Genomic DNA, 24,148 nt, shown 5'->3' on the forward strand with positions numbered 1-24,148 from the left:
CCTGTCTGAAATCAACACAGCACAGTTATGCAAAACTTGTGTGCAACTGGCATCTCTTGTGTAATCCTCCTTGTAATTGGCCTCTCTAACTACTCCAGAAAGGAAGGAGGGGCAAAGGGTGGAGAAAGTTCACACTTAGATCAAATAAAAAATGGGAAAATATCCAGAGAGCTTCAGTCAGGTAAAAACACAGTTCCCTCTCATGGGAAACCTCCAGGACAGGTTTCCTTGAACTTCATACAGGGTTATAAATAGGAGGAGAGTCACGCAGAGTTCAGTACCAGTTCACTATAAAAAAAAATCTCAACATTCTTATTTTCCCGCTCGAGTGATATCCATCAATATCTAGCTGTAAGCCAATTCATAATTACAGGTTGCTGAGAGCTCAGAACAGACCAGCTGTGGTTTTCTCCAGCTCTGCTACGGCGTGGTGTTAACCAGTTTACATGCCCACCCCCAGCCCACCACCGCTTCTCGGCTTTCTTTCCAGACAGCAGAAGTACCTCTCTTACCCCTTTAAGCACTCATATGTTACCAAAAAAGTCAGTGGCAGCTCTCCATTTTACGTAGTCCTGTAAAGCAGCTCAAAGGTAGCGATGAAAGATGGCCTCAAACCCACGTTTGATTCCAACTTTGAACTTTCTTCAACTGAAAGGCATCACGGGTTCCTCCAACAACAGACAAAGGCCAGTTCCAAATGCTGTACTTCCTTTCCTCACAGGCAATATGCAAAAGCTTCTTGCCCTCAAAAACAGTTTTCTCAAGGGAAAGTTAAAAAAAAAAAAAAAAAAAACAATTTTTTCCTCCTTAGGGCTACTGTGGTATTTTGCCTCTCCAACCAAATACGTACAAGAATTGATCTTGGTTTTGCCGAGATGTGGCTCTGTAGAGTCAGAACTGCATTTCCATCTCAAGTGCACAAGAGAGCTGTCACATCTCGGATCTCTGCTCTGCAAACACAACTGCAGCTATCTCACAAGGCTGCCCGTGGAACAGGAGGCCTCCTGATTCACTGCACTGCACAGCTCAAGCTAACAGTTCTGCCCTGAGACATCCAAAGACTGAAGGCTGGCTGTGTAACGCCTGTGTTTGCAGCTGCCCCTTGATTCCTAATTTGTACATCCACGTGCCAATCTGAGCATCCAAATATCGGATTTGTGTAATAAACCCTGCCCGCAAGGAAAATAAGGCCAAAGGAGGCCTCTGTAGGTTGACTTTAAAGGAACAAATGAACTATATACCCTTAAACATCTAAGCTATTAGACTCTCACCTGACAAATTGTCCATCGTATCTCTGGTGCATAAAGACAAGTAACTTAAATTAAGCTACCTTGGTGGTTAGGTACCTGAGTTTGCAAATTGGGTCTCCTAGGGCTTTTTCCTATTTCATTCTCCATTCACTGAAAAGCAAGGCAACAACACATACCCACTTCACACAGGCTTTGGGCTGATGAAACAGATAGGGTTCACAAAGGAAACAAGATGCAAAAATTGCAGGCTAAGTAGTAAGTCCTTTAGTATTATTAATAATCACCTCACTATTGTGTCTAAGATAATCACGCAGGTATCAGGATATAATACTTCAGTGGTTATGGTAACGATGTAAAGTTATTATTCCTTCCACTTTGTAATTGTCTCATTTCACCATTGAACAAAGGATACGTAAAACTGGGGAGATAATACACAATGCTATGCAGCAGGGTCACCATCAGCAGTGGAATACTCTGCTAGGTACTGACGTGCCCTTCGTTGCAGCAATATGCCTGCACCTTGCAATCATACGTGCATCCTGCGCTCTCCATCACGACAAGGTTGATAAGAGGTCTTAGTTTTATGTCACTGACAGGCAGCTGAGGCAGAGATCAGGCTAAGGGGTCTACTATGTTGTTTCCAAAGAGTACAATGATTTCACAATCTAGATCCCTCGCAAGAGAGCAGGCAAAATTCAAAATCAGCGATCAAAAAAGATGGGAAGATAAAAACAGTCTAGAGCAGAATCAACACCGGACAGATGACTGCAGACTATAAATGTTGTCACAGTGTAAACTGAGTACGGGAATTATTCAGTCACAGAAGATGGTGCTAGGAAAAGCAATGATCTGCAGCAACAGAAACGGTAGTTTAGGTTAAGTATCAGGATGAGAGTCAGTTGTAAGAAGCAGATGGGAAGTGGAATCATCTCCCTAGGGAAGCAACAGAAACAGCTTTTCAGGATGTTTAAAGAACAGGTTAGGCATGCTGCTTAAGACTGCTGCTATCATATTCATCTGCTTTTTTGATGCTAGCTAAAGCCCACATGCAGCACTGTAGCACAATAAAAGCCTGGAGGAAAGAAAAAGTCACCATCACATTTGCTTCTGCAAAGCAGGATGACCGGTATAAACTCGCAGTGGAAAAGTGTCCATTTTCTCTCCAGAGCACAGAAGAGCTATTAATCAGGCTGGCCTGTCTCAGGAGAAGGACATGAGCAGCTAACATGGAGAGCAGACAGAAAACGGGCACAAATCTGGACTTCAGCAGCCCTGAACCAGACACGCACATCTCACTGCTGGCACTACACACAAAGTAGGAAGGACAAGTCAATAGTAATGAGAGATGATTCCAGGTGAATCTTACACCATACTAAAGCTGTCTAAACAAGGACTTTGACACCCCCAAGTACCACGGTGCTGTCTGAGCTGGATGCAGGGAGAGAAGATCCAGGAAGTCCGAAGAAAAAGGCAAAGGACACCCTGTCCTCTCCTTGTGAGCAATTTATTGCAGTGCAGAACTGAACTGTGCCCTAAGGAACTTTTCTTTATGGTGAATTTGCAGCATTGGGAGCACTAACATTCTACTTCCTTCCCCATTTTGGGATGCAGGACCACCCTACCTTAACATCCTTGCCATGGATTCAGAGACCCAACCTGACACCAAACATGTTAGTCTGCTACCCTGGCTCACTAAGAAAAGTAAACTAGGGAAAGGAGGAGGAGACGCTGCAACCACTCTCTCCAGATCTTCTCTTCCACTTCCCTCTGCTGATAAGAGAGGTCTGGCTGGCAGTCCTGCTGCAGGCAGAGACCTAACAAGGCTGTGCTCCATCAGGTTATAGCAGGAGGCACAAGACGTGTCTCGGACACCACGGTAACTCTTGGCACCCAGTAATCTTGCTGAGAACTGGCATACAAAATCCCAGTATTCCTCAGTACTGGTGTCTCTCATTGCTAGCAGATGGGGCGAGCCTTTCTCTAATCAGTCAACTTACAAAATGGGCACAAAGCACTAAAAGGAACAGGGCACTCCTGCTTACACACTGAAGAAGCAGGGACAATGTCTGTTCCCATCATCTCAATTGCACACCTTCATGAAGAAGGAAAAAAAAAAAGACAGAAAAGCTGATACCCATTGCTCAGAGAGATTCACGAGGCTGGTACACAGCAATTTACCCCTGCTTGCCAGGACCACTTCTGCTATTTCTCTATCATATCTATAAGAAACAGATCTCTTGGGTTGAACAGTCAAAGACTGATTCATAGCTACTGCAGATAAGAGAGAATCTTCAAGACGTTTAAAGGTCCAACAAGCAAAAAAGCAAATACTTCTTGCTTTGGGTGGAAACTCGCCTTTTCACAAGTTCCCCCTGAACGCAAAGTCTAAGGATCCTTTTTCTGGAAAGATCATAATCTTACAGCATCTTTAAATCAAAGAGGGTTTCTCATTGATAAAGTGCTCTGTAGAAGCTCGGTCACACTAAGCTTTTTCTATACCAAGATAATTCTGAGCATGAAAAAGATGATCGTTTTGTGTAGCTTACACTTGATGCAGTAGGGCTCTGAAGGTGAAAGTGACCCAGCACTTCAGGACTTAGGTTCAGATTTAGTGAAGCATGGGATACAAGTTGACTCTACATAGATTAAGCTTCAAAGAAGAATGCCTTGGAGATACAAGGCCTTACATAGCCAACTCCTACCCTTGTACACATTTTGATCTGCTTAACTTCCAATGTTGCACATACACACTACATGGAAAGCAGAATACTTGAGATTTTAGAGACTACAACACAGAGTGAAAGCCTGGAAGGTACTGGAGGCACTGATGAGAAAGCAGAGCTGCTTTGGTATTGTGGACATACTAACAGCAGATTAGAAGCTAGGATCTGATACGAAAAATCAAATGATTTGGGGAAGTGATTAATTCCACTGAGTTCAACCAAATCAGTGTAAGAAAAACTGAGACAAAGAGCTGCTCTGCCAGATGAAAAAGAGCTTTAAAATGCCCACTGGCTCATCACAGCTGAGGAAAGATGCCATTTGCTAACCTACTTGCAGAACTTGTGTGCAAAATCTTGTCTCCTCCCCTTCACATACTTTCTTCATTTTTCAGGTAGTGTCCTACTTGCTCACATTAAATTCTTCTCCCCTCATTCATGATATACTTGAGTCAGTCCAGCTCTGGGTGTAATGAGACCTTCAGGTCCCAAGACTCTTCTAATTATGATGTTCTCATCATTAAAAGCATGGTTACAGAGTAGACATCGACTTCAGCCAAGTCCTTTGAGAGTGGAGTTGTTAAAAGTGGTACAAGTCTCTCGGAGATGAAAAAAGCAATTTACAACATAGACTCGTTATTATTCTTAATCATCATCTTTGCCACTCTCCCAATAATTCTCCCTGGCTTTTGACAGGCAGTGCTTCATGCACAGCGTCGCGTTTTTCAGCTGTGTGCCAGTTCATCCAATTTTTCAGCTGGACCGAGGCACTCACAGGTGAGATGACTGAGATGACTCTCCCAGACATGCACTGGGAGAGGTGTTTTGTCAGAATTAAGAATTGGGTCCCTTCTGCCTCTCAGCAGTCAGTCGCATGCACAAACATCACCGCTCCATTTTCCTAAGAAAAGGGTCTGCTGACAAGAACTGTGCAATTGCAGGCTAGTAGGACACCTTTTGGGGCTGGTAGGATGCTTTGCACAGTAACACAAGGAACCAAGAAAAAAGGCCTTATGGAAAAGAAAAGTAGAGTTGCAAAGCCAGAAATGTAGAAAGAGTTACTAAATTTCCTTTCCACGTACAAGGGGAATTTACCTTTCTAATGAGACGTGTTGTGCACTGTACATACTTTGCTGAGATGTGCTTTTGGGAGTTTTTGCCTAAGCCTTTCTTTTCAAAACAAATGCTTCACTGCTTTTCTTTTGCAAATAATGTGATACCATTAGTTCAGTGCTATTAAAGAGCTGGGTAGTAACAAAGTGCAGCAGCAATACAGAAAGAAGAGAGGGAAGAAGAAACAAATACTTGTAAAAAGCAGAAAAAGGAAAAAATAATTTTCTAGAAAGTAAAGAGGTGGCTTGGAAGCAAAGTTTAAAATGCATTGTGAGGAAAAGCTTTTGTGACAGGAAAAAATAATGATGCGACTACCCAGTTTTTAGGAAGAAATAAACAGTAGAACTGCTGTCATATATGAATAGCACATACATACTCCCACAGTAAGGGAATGTGATTGAGGTTGCCAAGACGAAGACAGGAAAATAGTGAAGTTCTAGAAGTAAGGATGCCTGAGAAGGCTTCATTTGGCCTGTCTGTGTGTATGCATGACCAGGCAGTCTTTTAATTACATAAATCATGTAACAGGTGTCCCACAGGGAATCCCGCTTAATGAGAACCTAACCCTGCTTTTTGTTTCCTCCTTAGCAAGTGATCCTGTCCCTCATCTACTACGTCCTGCCCAAGCCCTGCTCTGAAAACTAACACACCACTGCTTTCTATAGGCTTTTCTAGATTGCTCATCAGTGCAGCCTTGGCTTTTTTCATAATATCCAAGTGTCTCTGTTTAAAGTAGTGTCATGTGGAGAGGGTTGACTTGGTTCTTTTAGACACAAGGAATTCACCTCAAAACATAACTGATAATTTTACACACCCTCTCAGCAAAGCCTGGCTTTTCAGTATGAAGGAGCATCAGGCTGTACGCCACATCTTTTGAAGTAGTGAGACCCACACCTAGGTGCACTGAACATCACATCTATCTGTCAGAACCATCCTTTTCCTTAAAAGTTTCACTTTGCTTATTAGTTGCCTACAGAAGCATTTGTCTCACCTATCTTGTATGTGTCTTCATTTAGTTGTGCAGTTCTAGAGATGACAGAGGATATGAGCATGTCTCAGGGTAACACAGCAGGTGCTTTTTGACTTCCATCAGGCTTTGTCTGGATGTCTTCCTCTTTAGAACAGCAAACGTTAGGCAAGATAAAGCCAACGCCTGCTAGCTGATCACACACCCTGCAGGAAGGGGCTGCCAGCTTTTGCTCCAGCTCCCAACAGCTTGCCCACAGATTCATGTCCTGAAAACCAGCTTGGGCATCTCTCCAGTACCACCTCTGTTGTGGAACCTCAGAGCCAATCCTACAAACAGTATCTGAAACTCCTGTAAGAACTGTCAGGCTCAAGCCAGCTCTTAGTGCAATTCTCTGCAGGAATCTCTCCCCAGGCATTATCCTACTGCTGTCCTGAAGGCATCATTATGTTGCTGAAACCAAAGAAGCTGTGTGTGGGAGGAAAATATAGACACAAAGTTCATCAGAACTGCATATGTCAGTAACAGGTAAATAACTGCAAGATAAGTCCTTAATTATTTAGGGTTAACAGCAGTGAGTACTACAGACATGAAGTAATACTCTGCTAACCAGTCATCCTAGAAACACGTAATAAGATACAACTCTGTACAAGATCATGATATTCAGAAAGACTTAAAAAGAAAAGGAAATAATATTAAACAGCACAAACCAAATAATCCAACAAAGGCAAAAACAAAAAAAACCACCACCAAAATCTTTTTTTTTTTCTTTTTTTCTTTTTTTAAGCTAATGGTAGTTTCATTTCAAACCTCTCTGAGGTGCTTCTGCTAATTTATGTTAAAAATTCCTTACTTTTTCACCTTTCCTGTCCTACTGTATGAAAACCCTGCACTAGGAACAGGAAAAATGGACTAACAGGCAGCAGTGATGAGGAGGTGGAACTGATTAAGTAGTGACACAAAGTGCTTTCAAAATCACAGATCAAGCTAGCTCAGAGAAAAAAGATAAAAAATGTCTTCAATTCCTTTCCTTCTTGCATATATTGCCTTCCACTTAGAGTGAGCAGCTTAATACATTCTTGAGAAGAAAAATGGTGGCTTTTTCTTTTTTTTTTTCTTCTTAATTAATAGCACTCCTGTTTAAAGAGGAAATGGATACCTAACATAAAAAAATGAAATTTGTCTTGCACTTGTGAAATCATGTGCCAGATTCTCAGGTAGTGCCAAATAACACTACTTGCCATGCTTTGGAGATACAATTTGAAACTACATTAACTAAGGAGCTGAACTAAAGAGCTTTCCTTTTATAACTACCAAAACACATTGAGATTCACCTCAATTCAGGCATAAATGCACCAGATTAAAACTGGATTGAAGTCTCGTATTGCAAAATTGTTTTCAGTCTTTTCTGTCTGTAATTCAACTACATGATAGACTGTTTTTTTTTTTTTTTTTCTGGTCAGAAATAACAAAATGTACAAACTTGATGAAGTTCACACAGTTTTGCTCTAGTCTTCAAGGCCTACCTACAAGGTTCTGATGTGCAATTTGTTAAATCACAAAAGCACTTGCATAGAACACCGATAGGAAACAGTTTAAATCCCTTGGGAATGTCTATCCATCTTCTCCATGAACAAGGTTCACAACTGCAGGCATAAAGCCAACCCAGCTACACGTCTGGGACAGAAAGACACATTAATTTCCATGCCCAAATAGGTTGGGTGTACGTTTGGGGGCAATATTGCAGGTTTTTTAACTCTTCATCTGTGAGTGCTATGCTAGAAATTGTCTTGGAGAGCAACGTGAGAGCGCTTGGCTGTTTCTCTTGAGCCTCTACTCAAAACAGTTGTAGCTGACTGCTTACAGTGATCACACTCCCTTAAAGCTGCAACGTGATTTCAGCTGAACTCAGCTATGTCAGTTATGGAAGGAGCTCTGGTGGAACCTGTATGCATCAGCTGCTTAAACGCCTTCTGAAAGACCCATACTTAAATTGTGTTTCATCTTGATGCAAAAAGCAGAAAGATCAGCCATGTCCTCTTTACACAGGAAGAATGAATAACTGCTATCAGTAGCTGTATCTAGGTAATAACAATCTATATTCATACTGTGAAAATCATCTTCAACCTCAATATTCATGTTCTGCCATGTGAGTTCTTCCACGTCATGATTCCTTTCTTAATTCAATTGTGGATATCTTCATTGTGTTCTCTTTTTTACTAAACTTCAAGTTGAAACTAGCGTTATGGTCAGATGTGTGAAAATCACAAGGCACACTGTTCCACAGATATCTTTCCCTTCTGACTTCCAAATCAAATCCTCCCAGCTGACACCTCTCTTTCAGGCAATACTCTTTCAGCCTAGCCCCATGCTTGCACTCATGCTCGTGCTTTCTGTCTGAAGTATGTTTGCAACAGTGCAACCTCCTGTGTACTTGGAGAAATTTACTAGCTTATCCTTTATGATTCTTGGAAATATAATGGAAACTCAGTACCCTAATGCTCATAAAACAGAAAATTCCACTGAGGTGAGGCTGACTCTTAGAATAAATGTGTATAAATAGTCAGAAAGCTCCGTGATGACATTTTCACACGCAGAGTTTCTGTCTGCAGCCTCACTTCTACCACCATGTTTCAGTAGTCACACGTTTGCTAACACCTCAAAAAAGTTCATCTGTAATCCTGTCACTTCTAACCAGTCCAATTATCTCTGCTCATTCAACAGTGAAAAACACAGTTTCCTATAAATGGTCTGGACATAGAAGTTGAACGTCCCAGTAGATAAAAATCACAGCAAGTTAAGATCTTACTCAGGAGATCTACACAACCGAGTGAAGCGGGCAGAACACAGCCCTTTGGTGGAGCGTACAGAGATTAGAAACACCTCCAATCCTGATCATCAGGGCTATCAACATGACTACTAACACATAGTTACGTGACTGTTATTCCTTTTGAATCTATCAAAAAAACTGCATCAAGCAGGCAGAGGAAGCCCGATCTCCCCCACACCTTTATGAATTAGAACTTTACAGGGGAAATAATTGAACAAAAAATGCAATCAGAAGGATCTTGAAAGATCAGCAAGTATAAGCTCCACCAGCATATGGCATTTAATAGATGAAGAAATTGGTATGAACTGCAAAGCAGGCTTCAGAAAGCACAAATTTATTTTTCTGATCCGTGGAATTCCACAGCCACTTTGGGGTCTACAGTGTCAGAACAACCTGCCAGCAAAGTCTGGATACACCCAAGGAGACATTCAAAGGGAAATGTGATAGCATCAGCAGAGAAGCTCAGTTACACAAAAGAAGAGGTGTGGCTGAACCACAACTTGTCTGATTCGCATCAAGGCTTTTCCAAAGCTCAGAGCTGTGCTGTCTGAAGAGGACGGTGCAGCCCCGGAGCCACCAGAAACACAGTTATTTTCACAACCCGCTTCACTTTAGCAGCGGTGAGAAAGGAACCAACAAGAGGGAAAAGAAGCCGAGGCGGGCTCACCGGAGTGGGTCCTGAGGTGTCCGGTGAGGGCGTCCCTCCGTCGGCAGGCGTAGCTGCAGAAGGGACATTTGAACGGTTTCTCCCCAGAGTGCAACTTGATGTGCCTCAGCAGGTTCCCCTTCTGGGTAAAAGAAGCTCCACATTGATTGCAGTGGAAGGGACGTTCACCTGAAAGGGAAAATGGAAGGGAGAGTGCAGTCAAGAAACACCAGAAGGTGCCCTCTGTCCCACTCTTTGTGGTGCTATCATCTCACATAGGTCTGCTCGCATTGACTGTTTCTTCTGCTCTGTGGGTGAAGCCCCTAAATGGGGCTCTTCCCCTCATGCAGCATCGGCTTGAGCTCATCATCGCTGCCCGATTTTCATGAAGTTCCCAATCTCAGAGGTTTCGTCTTCAGTAAATGATGAGCTCTGCTCAAAATTTAGATCCATAACTGCAATCTGCAGTATTTATCTCTACAGTTTTGCACATATTTTTAGTATTGGTCCAATCCACATAACTATTTGAAGTTGAACACAACGACTGGACTTGGACAAATATTACAATCTTTGTTTTAAACTACACTTTTTGCTTACACTACAGCTTAATTAAAGTGCCCTTTAAAAGGCTGCTTTCCATTGCTGCAGTGGTACAAAGTTAATCAATGCAAGTGACAATCAGCTCCACAACCTCTGTGAAGCAGCAAAGATAAAGTCTTACAATGTTAAATTGAGAAATAGGCAAGTTTGTGTAAAACTAATGGAAGAGATTTGTTTGATGCAATAAATAATTTTAACAGAAACTCTACTCCTTACTCAATCCACCCCACAAACATTCACATACACACACACAAATTATGTTGATGCTAATCATTGATACTTGCCCTTGGTAGTGGGACTGTAGAAATCAATATACTCCTGTTATTTACTTTTTTATACTTAACGAGGAAAAAAAATCTGACAAACTGACATGGGTTTTCTGAAGCATTATCAAGACCATAATCTAGATCAACATTTGTTGAGGACACTCGGTTCTGTCCTGGTGTTTCTGGGCACACAGTCAGCTATAAGCACCTACTTACATCCTGCTGGGCAGACTGAGGCAATAGGGCACAAAAATACACTCGGCGCTTGCCATTCATCCAAGCATTTTATTACAGCTAGACTTGAAATGATGAATGGACTTCACTATTTCGTGGCTCCCCAGCTCTGCAAGGTCTGGAACATCAGATTTCAGATGTAAGCACTTTGTTTCCTTCTTTTTAGCATAGCCCTTATCATGGAGCCTCAGTCAGATCCTGATGGGACTCAGAGTTTGAATTCATTGGCATGAGGCACAGTTCTTGTGAAAAAGAAACATACTCAGTGATCTTCTGCATCTCCCCAACTTCTTTTTTCAATTGCTTTAAAATGGTTGCTCCCCAGCTATACATAAATGTTTTTATCATAATAGTTTACATGTCTGGTGTAAACACCAACATCTGTCTTCTGATTTAAACGGAAAGAGGGAGGGAGAGAGCTCTCCCAGGTGTCCTCTAGCAGTTCATGCTTGGGTGGTTTAAATCACTGCCCATGCCATGGTCCTCTAAGGAGGGCAGCAGAAGGTAGGTGTGCCACATATGTACCACGTCTCTGCAACTTCATTTTGAGTGCTGAAGATACATCTGAAACCACTGCAGATGTACTGAAGAAGATATTAAGCTTGCTGCCATCTTGCCAAAAACACTGTGGACTAATAATACAGAAAAACCAAGCCACGAAGCTCTTCTTCCAAATACACCCAATGCAAGCTCACTGCAACCGATAGAGAGTTTGTGGCTTCTCCATTAAACTCCCACAATACATTTGAAAGATCTGGTTAGCCATTATCTTCTTTTGTATCATTTCAAGATGTCCTAACAGAGATATGTAACGAGAATAAAGTCAACATATCTTATATGTGTATGTATATATATATATGTGTGTGTGTGTGTGTGTGTGTGTCTGTGTCTGTGTGCGTGTGGTTTTTTTTTCTGTTTTGCTTTCAGTGTCTGAGAAAACAGGCCAAACTCCCTCCTCTGACAACATTTCTCAGTATTCAGGAATAACAGCTTCAGTTTCGGGATGACAACATTAAAGAAAGCAGCAGGATTCTCACCAATTTTCAGGTCTGTTCTTTTATTCCCGCTGGTTTTTTAGCTGTGCAGTTTGTGTGTTTTACCCAACTTTTCTTTGGTATTCTTGAAGGCCACATGTGAGCAGCATTATTCCCCAGTAAACAGGAAGCTGAGGATACATTCGAAGCTTTCAGTCAGGAATTCAAGTAATCACTGTACTTCAGCTCGGTGGCAAAGACATGAGAACATGCTTCACAAAGTCACCAATAGCCTGTTCCTTTCTTGCCACGTACAGAATCTGCTACAAGAACACATTTTACTTTCAGACTACTTTAATCCAGAAGAAATTCATCTTTTCCTACTAGTTTTAATTCTGAGTAACTACTTTGATCTGTTTCTTATAGTTTTGTCCAATCATGTCCTGCTTCTTGATTAAACTGCAGGCTTTTGGGATGACAATTAATTTTAGTCACGTTCATGCTATTGAGTAGCAGCTTTTAAATCTAGTACAATTAATCTGAGGCACAAACATGCAATAGAAAGCTGCCCCCCAAAAAAGTAGAAACTGAGTAATAAGATTTTTCTGTTTTTCTATAAACTCTGCTGTTTGATGCCCACTTGAGACTGTAGCAAACCAACCTTTTCTTTACCACTTCAATGCCTTGAGAAGACTGTTCTCCCTGTTATTTCTCCCACTGTCTTCTGCTAGTAGGTTTTTGGACAACAACAATAATGCTGAAGTACTACTAACAACAAAGTAACATCCCTGACATCCTTATTCACTTCCCTTATGCTTCTATGAAAAGTAGTTCTTTGGAGCTATGATTAATTTCATTTATGAACAATTAACCATCCACTAATAATAACTATGCTGTATTCTAAGATTCAGCTAATAGTAACTGAAGCGTATCCTTTGTAAAGAATTATCACACCAGAACTAGGTAAATTTACAATTCCAGCATCAGACAGTAGAAATCTGGTCTCTACACCATGCTGGTTTGCACAGCCAGTGCACTTGAGAGCGAGTGCAGCTCCCATTCTGCAGCCTCGTGAGCCCACAGGTGCTGCACGATACACAGGATAACCTGTCTGACACTGGCTTGGGCTGCTCTACTTCACTCGTGAGGAGTCTTTACCTAAATACATTCCCTCTCTACATGGCAGTTCCTGTGTTTAAAATATTTTCCTGTCTTTCGGGGTGAGCGCAGCACAGACACATAGAAACCAGAGACCAGTGCAATAGATTAGATGGGAGGCAATGGACAATTATAAGCAGGTTGTGTGTTTCACCATTTAAAGCTATGCATTTGCCTTCTGATTCTATTAACTTGTGCTGATTTATTAAAATAGGAATTCATAAAAAGGACAGGTACTGAAATGTGTGACTACGTGAGCTTTTAGCTTTTTAATACTGGAAACTGTGTGACTGCAAATACTTCTTATCTACTGCTAAATATTACATCTTTTCTCTCTTTTAAAGCCAAAGCAGGGCAAAAAAAGTCTTCCAACCTTAGCAACTAAAAAAAGACTCGGTGGAGAGAGGGAGAAAACAGCAAACCAAACAAAAAAGATGTTTCTCTTCAGCTCCAGATTTAAGACCTTAAGTCAGAGCCCTGTTCTGCAGCATGGAGAATTTAATTATCTAAAGCTACTTCAGGAGTGGACAGGGCAAGGTGAGCCAGAGCTGCCAAGTATTACCTTTCTAAGGCTTAAGAAGAGCAGCTTGGTGTCAGGGAACAGCACTGATAATTAAGAAAAAAAACCACAACCCCCCAGCCCCAACAAAACAAAAACACCCAAAGCCCGAGGTTTTGTTTCTTAGATCACTTTATACCTATATAAACTCTTGATTAACAAGTGTAATTTCAAGTATTTACCTCTAAATTACAGTAAAACACTGCAGACGCAGCAGAGTTCGTTGGTTAAAACGCATCCGTTATAGCTATCTCTTCTCCATGAAAAAGAACACTGAAATATGACTTCTCTTTAGTTACACTGGTGTCTAAAGCACACAACAGAACTTGCTGTTGTGTAAACAAATACCGAGCTGGAAAGCCACATGGACCAACAGAGTTGGGTTTGTTAACACGATGTGGTCCTTTCACGAGTATCTTTAATATACAGCACCTCACTGGAGACTTCAGAGCAAAAGCTTTGAGTGCTTTCTAGCTGACACAGCCCGAAACCAGCCAAAATAGCTGATTAACTGCTATAAACAGCAGGAATACTTTGCCACATATTTGCCAACTGTTATTTCAAAGAGCAAACCGACTCCATTTTCTACTTAATCGGACGCTTCCCTGTACAACAATTCTCCTTTACCGCCTCAGTACGGAAGTGCTGCACAGGAGTTTCGCTATGAGTTGGCCTTCTCTGAATTCTGTACCCCTGCAAAATACATCGGTGACATTTTCTATATCAAAACAGAAATGTAAGCAGGGACGGAGCGTGGCCAAAGCTGTTCTAACACTTTTAATGAGACTATCACAAGTGGCTGTCAAAATAAACGTGAATAAATAAGTATCTCTCCTAAGACAGCAAAATCCAACTTCTTCCACTTGGAATCAATTGCTTTCCGCTGTGTTTTCTATAGCTTAAAACCTTTAAATGTAAAGTTTGGGAAAGGTGACCCTCTACCCCCCATTTCCCTAGATCATTTTCCTAGATCTAGTGTTGGTTTTAATGCCCTGTGCCCACAGACCTCCTGACCAAACACACTTCATAAGCCTGGTCTGAAAGCTTCTGTCCCTTTAAAAGCAGAAGGAGCAGCTCACAAACTAACACACGTTCTTGGTAAAAGCAAGGCCTGCTTACTTTCAGAGCAACATTCAAGTCCCTGCCTCTGAGTGCTTTAATTCCTTTTTTTTTTTTTCTTTAAAAAAGCACAGGTTTTAAAGCCTCTTCAGAATGCTAGAGAAAGCCAGGAAAGAGTCTTTATAAACATAAAATCCAGGTCCAATGGGACTACATTTAGCATCTGTTCTGGTTAAATATATATCAAAGACCTCAGCCATTCCTATTTGGCACATATTTTTGATACACAAAGGATAACTTTGGTTCTTCTAAAACAGGATTATTATTACTTTAACTACTTACTGTCAAATCACTACGCTCCTGCTGCCAGGGAGAAAGTCATTCTTCATACTGACAGTACTGATTTGCACCCTTCGACAGCAGGCTTTTTGTTAACACTCGGGTGAGAAGAAACACTTTTACAACCGCTCTGATCCTGCTCCGTCCCAGATGAAATCTTAGCAGCACTGCTAACACACTGGCAGGCAATGAGATGCAACGTGCCTTCATCCCAATGAAATACAGAGCACCAGACTTGGCTCCATTCCCACGTCTGTTATTCTGGGGACTACCATGTTTATATACTCACTGTTCTATTCATCGCTCAACAAGCTGCACCTCACTTGCCATCCGTGATTTTACTGTGCTTTGTTTTTGTGTTGGTTTTTTTTTGTTGTTGTTGTTGTTGAGAAAAACCCTCTTCCAAGTTAAAACACTAGTGGCAAATCTCTATGGAAAAACTTCTGGGAAATTCTGGGTGATTTCCAAGTGTCCTCTATACACAAATTTATGACCGTATTCTGAAAAGTGAAAAATTCTTTCTGTGAACAGGCCAAAACCAAATGTGTTTAGCAAGTACTGCAAGTCACACACATCCTTATGCAGAAAGCCATTTCAATAATTTCAAACATCTACGGGCTTCTTCCTTACACTTAAGTACAAAATGACACTTTCAGAGAAGTCAGATGATTCATTTAAGAACTTAAGTAGAAAATATCACTCTCTGAAATTTGGCCCTATGACTTTTGATTCGTTGCCAGATGATTCTTATTCCAAGAGGTAGCCTGCAGTAGGCTACAAATAACAAATTAAAGCCAATTAAACTCTTGTACTAGAAGAATTAGGCAGTTCAAGGGAGTTAATTGTTGTGTGTTAATATGACCATTTGTTTAGATTTGTTCCTAGTTAGCTGCTTTAGGCAGAGAAGTCTTTTATATGGAGCAGCAAAGTAGGATTTCCTCATCCAGTAGTAGTGCCCCAAAAACCTGAACTCTGCCCCTCCCAAAATAATAAATTCATAGTTCCAATGCTGCAGATGCTCAGTTACAAGGCCACGCTTGTGATAGTAGAACTGAAGGTTTTCCTCACTGGTGCTTACCTTATCTTACTTTACTGACTCAATGGTACTGCAATGCACATGGAGAGCAGGGAAAGATCTGAACCCCTTCCGTGGTTAGCACTCCAAAAAGGCTGAAAACAACACAGCAGCAGTCCCAGCTGAAGGGTGCATGAGCTCTGTGCTGCTGCATTGCTCCCCAAAGCTGCGGCTTGAGGTCTGGCTGTATCAGCACAAACCCTTTACCTCTGGGTGTCTAACCCTCCCAAATCCTAATGCAATGAAGACGATTCCAATCCTGTCTTAGAAACATGTAGTGCTTCCAAACCCAACAGCGGACTGGAAAAGCACTGGGTGTTACTGTGGGGAAAAATCACTATTCACAGCACAAGTGAGAGGTGTGGAGCTCACTGAGCATGGCCACTGCATGGCTGTAGCAGTAAATAGTTTCTGCTTCGCACAAAATGAGGGCTGAGGACATTTTAATTCAGGCCCGCTAGCAGAAAGTCTGAAGAGGTGAGAAATCATCAGCGTTCCTTTTCATTAGCTCAGACAAATTGGATTATTGACCTCATCTTCTTCCTCTCCCCTTTCCTCAGCGTCCCCAAGCACAGCCCCTGGCATATCCAGTGGCAATATTATGTGACTCGTTACCTCCAGCAGCAACAAAAAACTCTGATAAAGATGCTGCTGCAACCTGGGGCACTTGGTGTGGGAACATGAAATTCTGACCAAAAGAAGATAGAGAAGGAGGAAAATAAATCAAACCTATGCTGACACATGCTATTTTTTGGACACAAGCATGTGGCATGTGAGGAAGGGATCAGGGCTAGCCAGCTCACTAAAGTACAGAGTGCAACAACAATTAATTCTCATATCGAACATTTCTTTTCTGTCAGTGATGACAAATAAATAGAAAGGCCTTTCTCGTGATGGCTGTGCAGATTGCACAAACGTTTCACCTAAATTACCAGCATTTCAGAGAAACATTGTGTTCTGTGGCATCGAACAAGCAGTTCTGCTATGGAGGGGCCACGGAGCAGACCGTCACTTGTCCTTTCTGCAAGTGCAAAGGAGAAAGGGAAAATCTGTAACTCTTAACAAGGCAGGGAGTGGCCATAAGCATGAGAGAAAATGGATGCTTTCGATGAGGATGAGAGCTGGGACACCCAACTGTCACCCTCAGTCCTTACCCACAGGAGAGGATATTCTCCCCATCCCTAGACGTGTTTGGCTGAACTATTGTGATGTGGCAGGGCAACTGCTCCTCCAGAGCAGAGGAACAATGCCTTCAGGAAACTGTGTCCCTTGATGAGCACAAAACAGCCAAAGCCATATGGCACAGCTTCTCACAAAGCTTCAGTTCCAAAGCGTAAGGAAAGCCACAGCTTTGTCCCTGCATACAGGCAAATTACAATCTCTGCCACGACCGCAGCACTGAGTGGTTTACACAGAACGCTGTCAGGTTTTTGGGAACGGAAAAGGACTTCAGTTTTTGCCAGTGCAAACAACTGGCCAGACCACGCTTTGGCTGTGTGCTGATAAAGAGGAACGTAAGGCAGGATCCAGCTCCCAAGGCACACACAGGTTGTCTTTTGAGGTAAGGACTTACATGCCAGTCGCGTTACCTGATGAAGAACGTCATCCATTTCCACTTACTAGGCACAACCTCCCTTCCCTCCACCATCCTCCCTTGGGCTGTAAAACCAGACTACCCACAGGCCAGGGTTCATTCCAGAGCTGGGGCCAACCCATTCAGCCCAACTGCTGAGGAAGTGGCAATATATTTTCAAGTACTGCACTTTAGGAGAGAGATACCAGTATGTTAAAAATACTCCTTAAAATCAAGGATGTGGAAATCCAAGCAGATTTCTCCTTCTGTTGTGGACAGTGAAGTAGCAGCATGTATTAAAAAACAAACAAACAAAGCAGGGGAAAAAAAATCCCCCGCAAAATTTGCCAACTGCTGTACCGAGAGTAGAGCACCAGGCTGCACTTCTACATGCTTAAGATGTCTGTACAGTTCAAGGCAGCACACTCCTCTGCTCAGATGGGAGAAGAGACGTAGCTCAACACAGAGCCATCACTACCCAGAAGGCAAAAGCTACTAGCCATGTAACTCCTGCCTATAAACGCACGTGCAGTGGTTGTCACCCATACACAGACCTACACAGATTTTGTCCTATTTGTTTTGAATTCACATTTTCTTTAAAACAAAAAGGCAGCTTTGTCGGTATTTAAAAGATGAGCTAGCTAACAGAGACTATTTAATTAAGCACCTAAATCTAAAATTAGCAGGTCTAATTTAACTGTTCAAGTTCAAATACGTGGACTCTGATGCACCTACAATACATATGCTCAGATAGATGCAAGTGCCAGTGAAAACTTTTCAGCTGAAAGCTGGAGACTCAGTCTGTTGCATTCTCTGTTCTCTTTCCCTTTTCTAGTAATAGCATGTCAAACTGTTAATCAAGATTTCATTCCTTCAGCTAATGCGTTTCCCCTGTCGTAATAGCTGTCTAAAATCATGACTGCATCATAAATGATACTGCAATGCTTTGCATTATACATTTAAGTTATTATCAATACAGCTTATATACAGGGCATTAACTATGTAATATATATTTGTTATTCCTCCGTACAGAAATTCTATTGATTTCTTTCCCATCAAGTGCACACTACTTGACTGCAAACTGCCATGTTTACAGGGGGATTATACCAAGTCTTTTCTTATTCTGCCTTAAAACTCCACTTTCTCTTTTTATATCCTGTCAGATATCTCAGTTACAGTGGGAGTTTCTTACCCCACTAAATAATAGCAGAGAGAGATTTTAAAAAAAAACCAACAAGATATGTTTAATTTTTTCAAAAAAAAGTATGAATAAACACCCCCTGAGGCTCCACAGAAACCTGTGCTTACCCTCAGTAAGATTTAAGTGTATGCCTTAAGCCAAAAAGTATATACCATAGCAGTTCAGGTGCTACACGTCTTAAATCTCACAGAACTTCAACGTGTGCTTAAGAGCTTTTCTGAATCAATGGCTCTGCGTGACAGATTCCATAAGACTCCACAATATTGTCTTCTGGCACCACCCCCACTTGATTTTTCTGTTGGAGGTAACTGTCCTTCCTCCCTGAGCAAGTTAAGGATCAGCCTCTGCGTACCTCCATTTACCAGATTTGTCCAGACTCTCTCAAAACTTGTTTTCAACTCGTGGCCCCTTCTTTCTTTTACACTAAAGGTTTTGTCTACCTCTTGAATTCTCAAATCCTCAAGGCTAGTAAGCCGTTTTGGTCCCCACCAAGTAGTAGCACTAACAGTAATAGACATAAATGAGAAAATGTAAGGATTGAAAGATGCCACAAAAAAATGGCATCGACATTGTTAGGGCAAGGACTAGTCCATAAGAACAGTTCAGGTGAGATTTCTATGATGAAGCTGTCCCATGATGAGCAGCAAGCCCATCTGAGCACCAGGATAAGCATCTGAGCACAAGGTAACGCCTGCCTGCCATGGCTTTGCACAGTCACCCAGCATCATGCCCAGACTCTTGTGAAGGTGTGGGACACCCGAGCTGCTGGCCTTGTCTACCTACAAGCAGCTCCGAGGGAAAGCCCTGAGACTCACCTTAAAGTATAAAAAATCTCACACGTGCACACACACGATCACATACGCACGCCCTCCATGTTCTCCCCAGTCAAGGTCAGTAGAAAGATTGATTTTCAGACTTGTGTCGCATTTTTAAGAACCAAAAACTAGAAATGAACACCAAGGAAGCACCATGCTTGCCAGAAACACAGAATCACCAGAGTCCGGGGAGCAGAGGGAGAACTGAAACAGCAAAGCCCGCTTTTCCCCTTTTCCCCTCCCCACTCTCCTGCAACCCCGTGAATGAAAAGGGAAGAGAGAACAGTTGTCAGGTAATATCAACATCAGATGCCACAGGCAGTCATCAGATTTTCTTTCAGCTGCTTACCAGTGTGGCTCCTTTTATGTACCATTAGCACATTGGGCCCAATGCAAACCATGCCACAGACGTCACATTTCAGTTTACCATTCGGAAGCCGGATTCCTCCCTCGCTCGATAGCTCCTGAATCTTTCTGTTATCCGTCATCTCGTTATTCTCAGCGAGGGGCTCTTCCAGGCTGCTTCCTTCATCGAGAACCCTGACCTCATCTTCCTGACAGAAGGTCTTCCTGTCAGATTCCTCATCACTTTGCATTTCTACCTTCACTGAATTTGCTGAAATAAAAAAATAAACAAACAAACAACAACAAACAAACAAAAAAACATTAAATTGTGTATTTTCTAGGTTCCCAAAAGCTAGTATAAATTGCTACTATTACCAACATTAAAGCACAGGTCAGAGGCTCAAAGCAACACAAGTGCCTCACGGTAGTGACAGCAGCACCAGTTACAACTGAATTTCAGTTCAAGACCATTTTCTATTTCTAATTTAGAGCTTAGAAACTAAGGTGTGGAGCGATCCAGAGACCTATCAAAAGCTGCAGAGATGTACCATGCTTAAAAACTCCCACTTGTCCACTCGAGGCACAGGAGCTCCCTTCCTTTCAAGGGACCAAAGTCATGAGTACAGTACACCGTTACACATCTACATCCCCCCTGCCCTGAGTTTGGGAAGGGCAGCAAAACTTTTCCACTGACAGGACACTGCACCACCAGAGCTCACACAAATGAGCTCACTTCCTAGGCAGGACTGCTCAAAATGCAGGGACTTGATGAAGCAGGGCTCCTGTTAGTAAGCTCCAAACCAGCCTGCCTGCACGGACATGTCTCCCGATGAGGAGATGTCAGCTCTGGAGGAGCCTCGAGTGCTTTTGTGCCACCATATCCTGATTCATGCAGATGGGATACTGCCAAGGCAAACAGTGAGACCTACGCTGCTGGTTTAGTTAGATCTGTAAAATATGCACACTTAGAGATGTTTCTTATCTGCCTGGCTAGACCAACGGGCCCACCACCGATTTCTTTAATTCTCAGGTCACAGGACAAATCTTAAGTAAAGCAAGTAAAGGTGCTTGTGGGTTCAGCAAATCTTTGAAGGAAAGGAACACATCAAGCTTTTTCATGCAGGGGTCTCAGCGCAGGGGTGTTTTAATCACCAGACACCCATGTTCCAGCGGCTGGTGGAAACTGCTACAAGGCCTTTCCTAGAGTCACGCTCTCCAACCGCACTGTCAGTCAGAAAGCAAGCCCACATGCCACTTTCCACCTGATCCTGCTGAGGGGTTTAAAAAGGAGGTGATTCAGCCTTTGTATCTCAGCAGCCTTTCACCCCTGCACTAAGGCCATTAGCACGAGAGCCGATGGCAGCAAAGGATCTGAGTGCAGGCGCATGGCCTGGGCCTGGCTGTGCCTCTGGAGCCCTGCTGGAGACTTGCGCTCCAGGCCTGATCTGACGAGAGAACAAGAGAACCAGAAATAACTGGGTCTTGCTTGCTGCCAGTCAGCACGTTTTCCAAGGGCTGCCCTGGCAATATCAGAAGAACTAACCCCCTGACTTCCTTCTTCATCCTTTCTCCTCCTTCCCCCAAATTTATGGTCAGAGAAAACAGATGGTTCAGAGACCAGTGTTGATGTTGCAATTCTAAGCCATGACCGTCACCGCCAGACAAAAGCATAATGAATGGGAAAAGGCACCAGAAACCAAACGATAAGATGCTGCTTTTTAACCATTAAATTGTTGAAATCCATCTTCTACTATTCATCGAGGCACTAATGGAAGCTCAGGAATGGAAGCACTATCACAGCAAAGCCCGTCCCGAACAAGGACGGACAGATCGCAGCAGACTGCCACCAGCACAGGCACTGCCATCGCAAAATTCTGCATCTACAAAATATTTCAGCGTTTCATTTATAGAAGAGAATTGTTATTTTGTTGCCACAGAGATGTATTTATTGTTAAAAAAAGAAACAACGGCACAGAGAGCTTGGCTGCAACTCGGCTCCTGCCTGCGAGATGGTGACTGCCGCCTCACCTTGTGCCTATGGTGCACAGAGATGCTCAGGTCCTCCTCCCACCTTCTGAGCAAAGCATGTGCTTGTGATATAGGGGCAACCCGACTTGAGAGTTGGGGAACAGCAGTTCCCTCTGGTAATAACAGCCTTTTGGGGCATTCAGCAAGTCTGAAAACGAAGCTCAAATAAACAGCTTGCTGTCTTCAGGAGCAGGATTTAATACTCCTGGCCACACAAGTAGCTCTGGCAGAGCCAGGAGTGGTACTGGCAGCTCCTGACCCAAAATCCTGCATTGCTGCCACAATACCATACATTCCCTTTGCACGGTAAGACATAAAGTAACCGAAAAAAACCTCATATCAATTGTGCATATTTGTATGTACTCACAAGGGAAAGAGACAACGTCGTATCTTATCTGTCTTCTTGCATTAATTTCACAGATTTCTCTGTCCGTATCTGACATGGAATCACTAGACAGCACCAAGACATCATCACTACTTGCCATGGAAGTCTGCGGACCTCTGGCTGCTCACTCCTATGAAAGCAAGGTTTTAAGAGCTTACAAAACTGGAAGATGACTTACTTTATATTGCCCTAGGGTTTCTGTCTGCCGAATGCTGGGTTTCATCCTTCCAAAACACACAGAGCTCCCAAACTCCTGCAAACGGAGCTCACAAAGCCCATGCGATTTAGGTAGCGTTTCTTGATGTATCCCAGCTATTTTGTAAAGAGCAGTAAACAGCCTGCATGCCTTAACTTCCCTCACCCTTACACACGTGCACAGTGTTGTATTTGCCATTCTCAAAAGCCCTGGGATAGCTCCTGTTACTGTATAAAGCTTTCCTTCAGCTAAGACTAACCGCAGGTCCCCAAGGAGGGGAAACTCTGGTGCAGCAGGATCTCCTCAGCAGTTTGCAAGGGCTTTGCTAACCAGGTCATCTTTGCTGCCTTACATCACACTGATGCACAGCTGTATACAAACGGGTGCTTAAATTGCATACAGTTTACTTTCTGTTCTCAGCCAGCCTTTGAAACTACGTTCATTTTATAGGACTGCCTTTGTTTTCACCTACAGCCACAAACTCAGAAAACATAATGAACCCTGCTACAAAGGGAGAAGAAATATTTGAGGGATGTTTATGGCTAAGCTGCATCTTACACCATCTCCACGTCAAACCTCACCCCAGGTTCCCTTGCCTTTCTTGTTCACACACTCGCTAAAAGTGGCAAGCTTTCTCATTCCTTGCCAAAACAAAGCATAAATAAGCAAATGGAAACATTTTTTTCTTTTTCTCTCTTTTTTTTTTTTTCCCCTTTAAGTTTTTGGCACTTTTCCTAAAAATCACAGCAAATGAGATCGTAGAGATAAACTCTAATCCATCTTGCTGCAGTAACTTTGAGTCAAGTCATCCGCCTCTAGCTAATACAAATTCCCTCCACTTTGTCCCAGTTGAAGATGACATCTCATCTTCATCAAAAAGAGACAAGCAGCCCCAAAAGCTTCTGCCTGTGGACAGGAAGCTAGTGGCATATCTCCAGCAGACCACACAGCATCAACCAAGCGAACCTGAATCACACTTTACCCTGAGCGGTCAAATTGAAAACAATTATTGCTAATGTCTGATAAGTGCTAATTAAACTGCAATTCCCTGTTAAACAATATTTTGGCAACTCTGCAGTACCCAAATATTTTCTTCACCCACAAATTACTGTAGCTGCAAACCAGAAGTTGGAGGACCCACTTCAAAAATTGTTCTTAGTGTTTCATCCTCTGTCATAGAAATCTGTTTCACACAGATGTAAGATGTAGGAGAAACAACAAGTCAAACCAAAGCCACTTTCTCGTCTCGCTGAAAGATCTGATGGCCAGGCAGGCAGTAAGGCACAGCTCTGGACATCTTTTCTTAAGCAAACAAGCTCAAGTACAACTCCCCTAGAGAACAAAAATCCTGCTACCCAACACAACAGGGAGCATGCAGCAGGGCTATGCCTCTCATCTCCTCCACTGTCTGCTGTCCCACGTCATTGCTTATTTTGGTCTGTGGCCTCGAGAAGCAGGCTGGCCGCTGTCACCAAGGGACTGTGGTCTCCAGCTGGAGGTTAGCCACCAGCCTCTTCCTGCTGCCCCCGGAGCAGCAGAAAAAGCATACCTGACCCTTGCCTTCTCCCCAGCTCCTCTCCTCTCACCAGCAGGAAACAAAGCTCTGGCCCGGGTTCAGATCCTCAGCCTTGTGGAAGCAAAATTCAGATCTGCCACCCCCGAAGAGCCTTGGGGCAGCTCTGTGGGCGAAGGCAATGAAGGATGTTCACAGACACAAGGTGTTCCCCGACCACGCTCGTGGGACGGAGAAGGGCAGATGCTGCATTAGCTCTCCCAGAGCCTGTAGCAGATTCACTGCCCAGAACACTATATACG

At 42.8% G+C, this 24,148-nt stretch overlaps 1 protein-coding gene across 17 annotated transcripts in view; it reads right to left on the reverse strand.

Annotated features, from left to right (window-relative positions):
- IKZF2 (IKAROS family zinc finger 2) overlaps positions 1 to 24,148 on the reverse strand; it is a 111,768-nt gene that overhangs the window by 34,005 nt on the left and 53,615 nt on the right. For 14 of the 17 annotated variants that reach the window (XM_052675121.1, XM_052675113.1, XM_052675108.1 and 11 more), the window contains 2 exons: positions 19,729 to 19,995; positions 9,548 to 9,715 (listed from right to left, as the gene is read on the reverse strand). In XM_052675121.1, the coding sequence (XP_052531081.1) occupies positions 9,548 to 9,715; positions 19,729 to 19,995 (435 nt within the window). Of the gene's footprint in view, positions 1 to 9,547; positions 9,716 to 19,728; positions 19,996 to 22,119; positions 22,268 to 24,148 lie in introns of all 17 variants that reach the window. The other 3 variants (XM_052675118.1, XM_052675123.1, XM_052675116.1) reach the window with 2 other exon arrangements.

Source organism: Tympanuchus pallidicinctus, unplaced genomic scaffold (genome assembly GCF_026119805.1).
Source record: "Tympanuchus pallidicinctus isolate F22 unplaced genomic scaffold, pur_lepc_1.0 scaffold15, whole genome shotgun sequence".
NCBI lineage: Eukaryota > Metazoa > Chordata > Aves > Galliformes > Phasianidae > Tympanuchus > Tympanuchus pallidicinctus.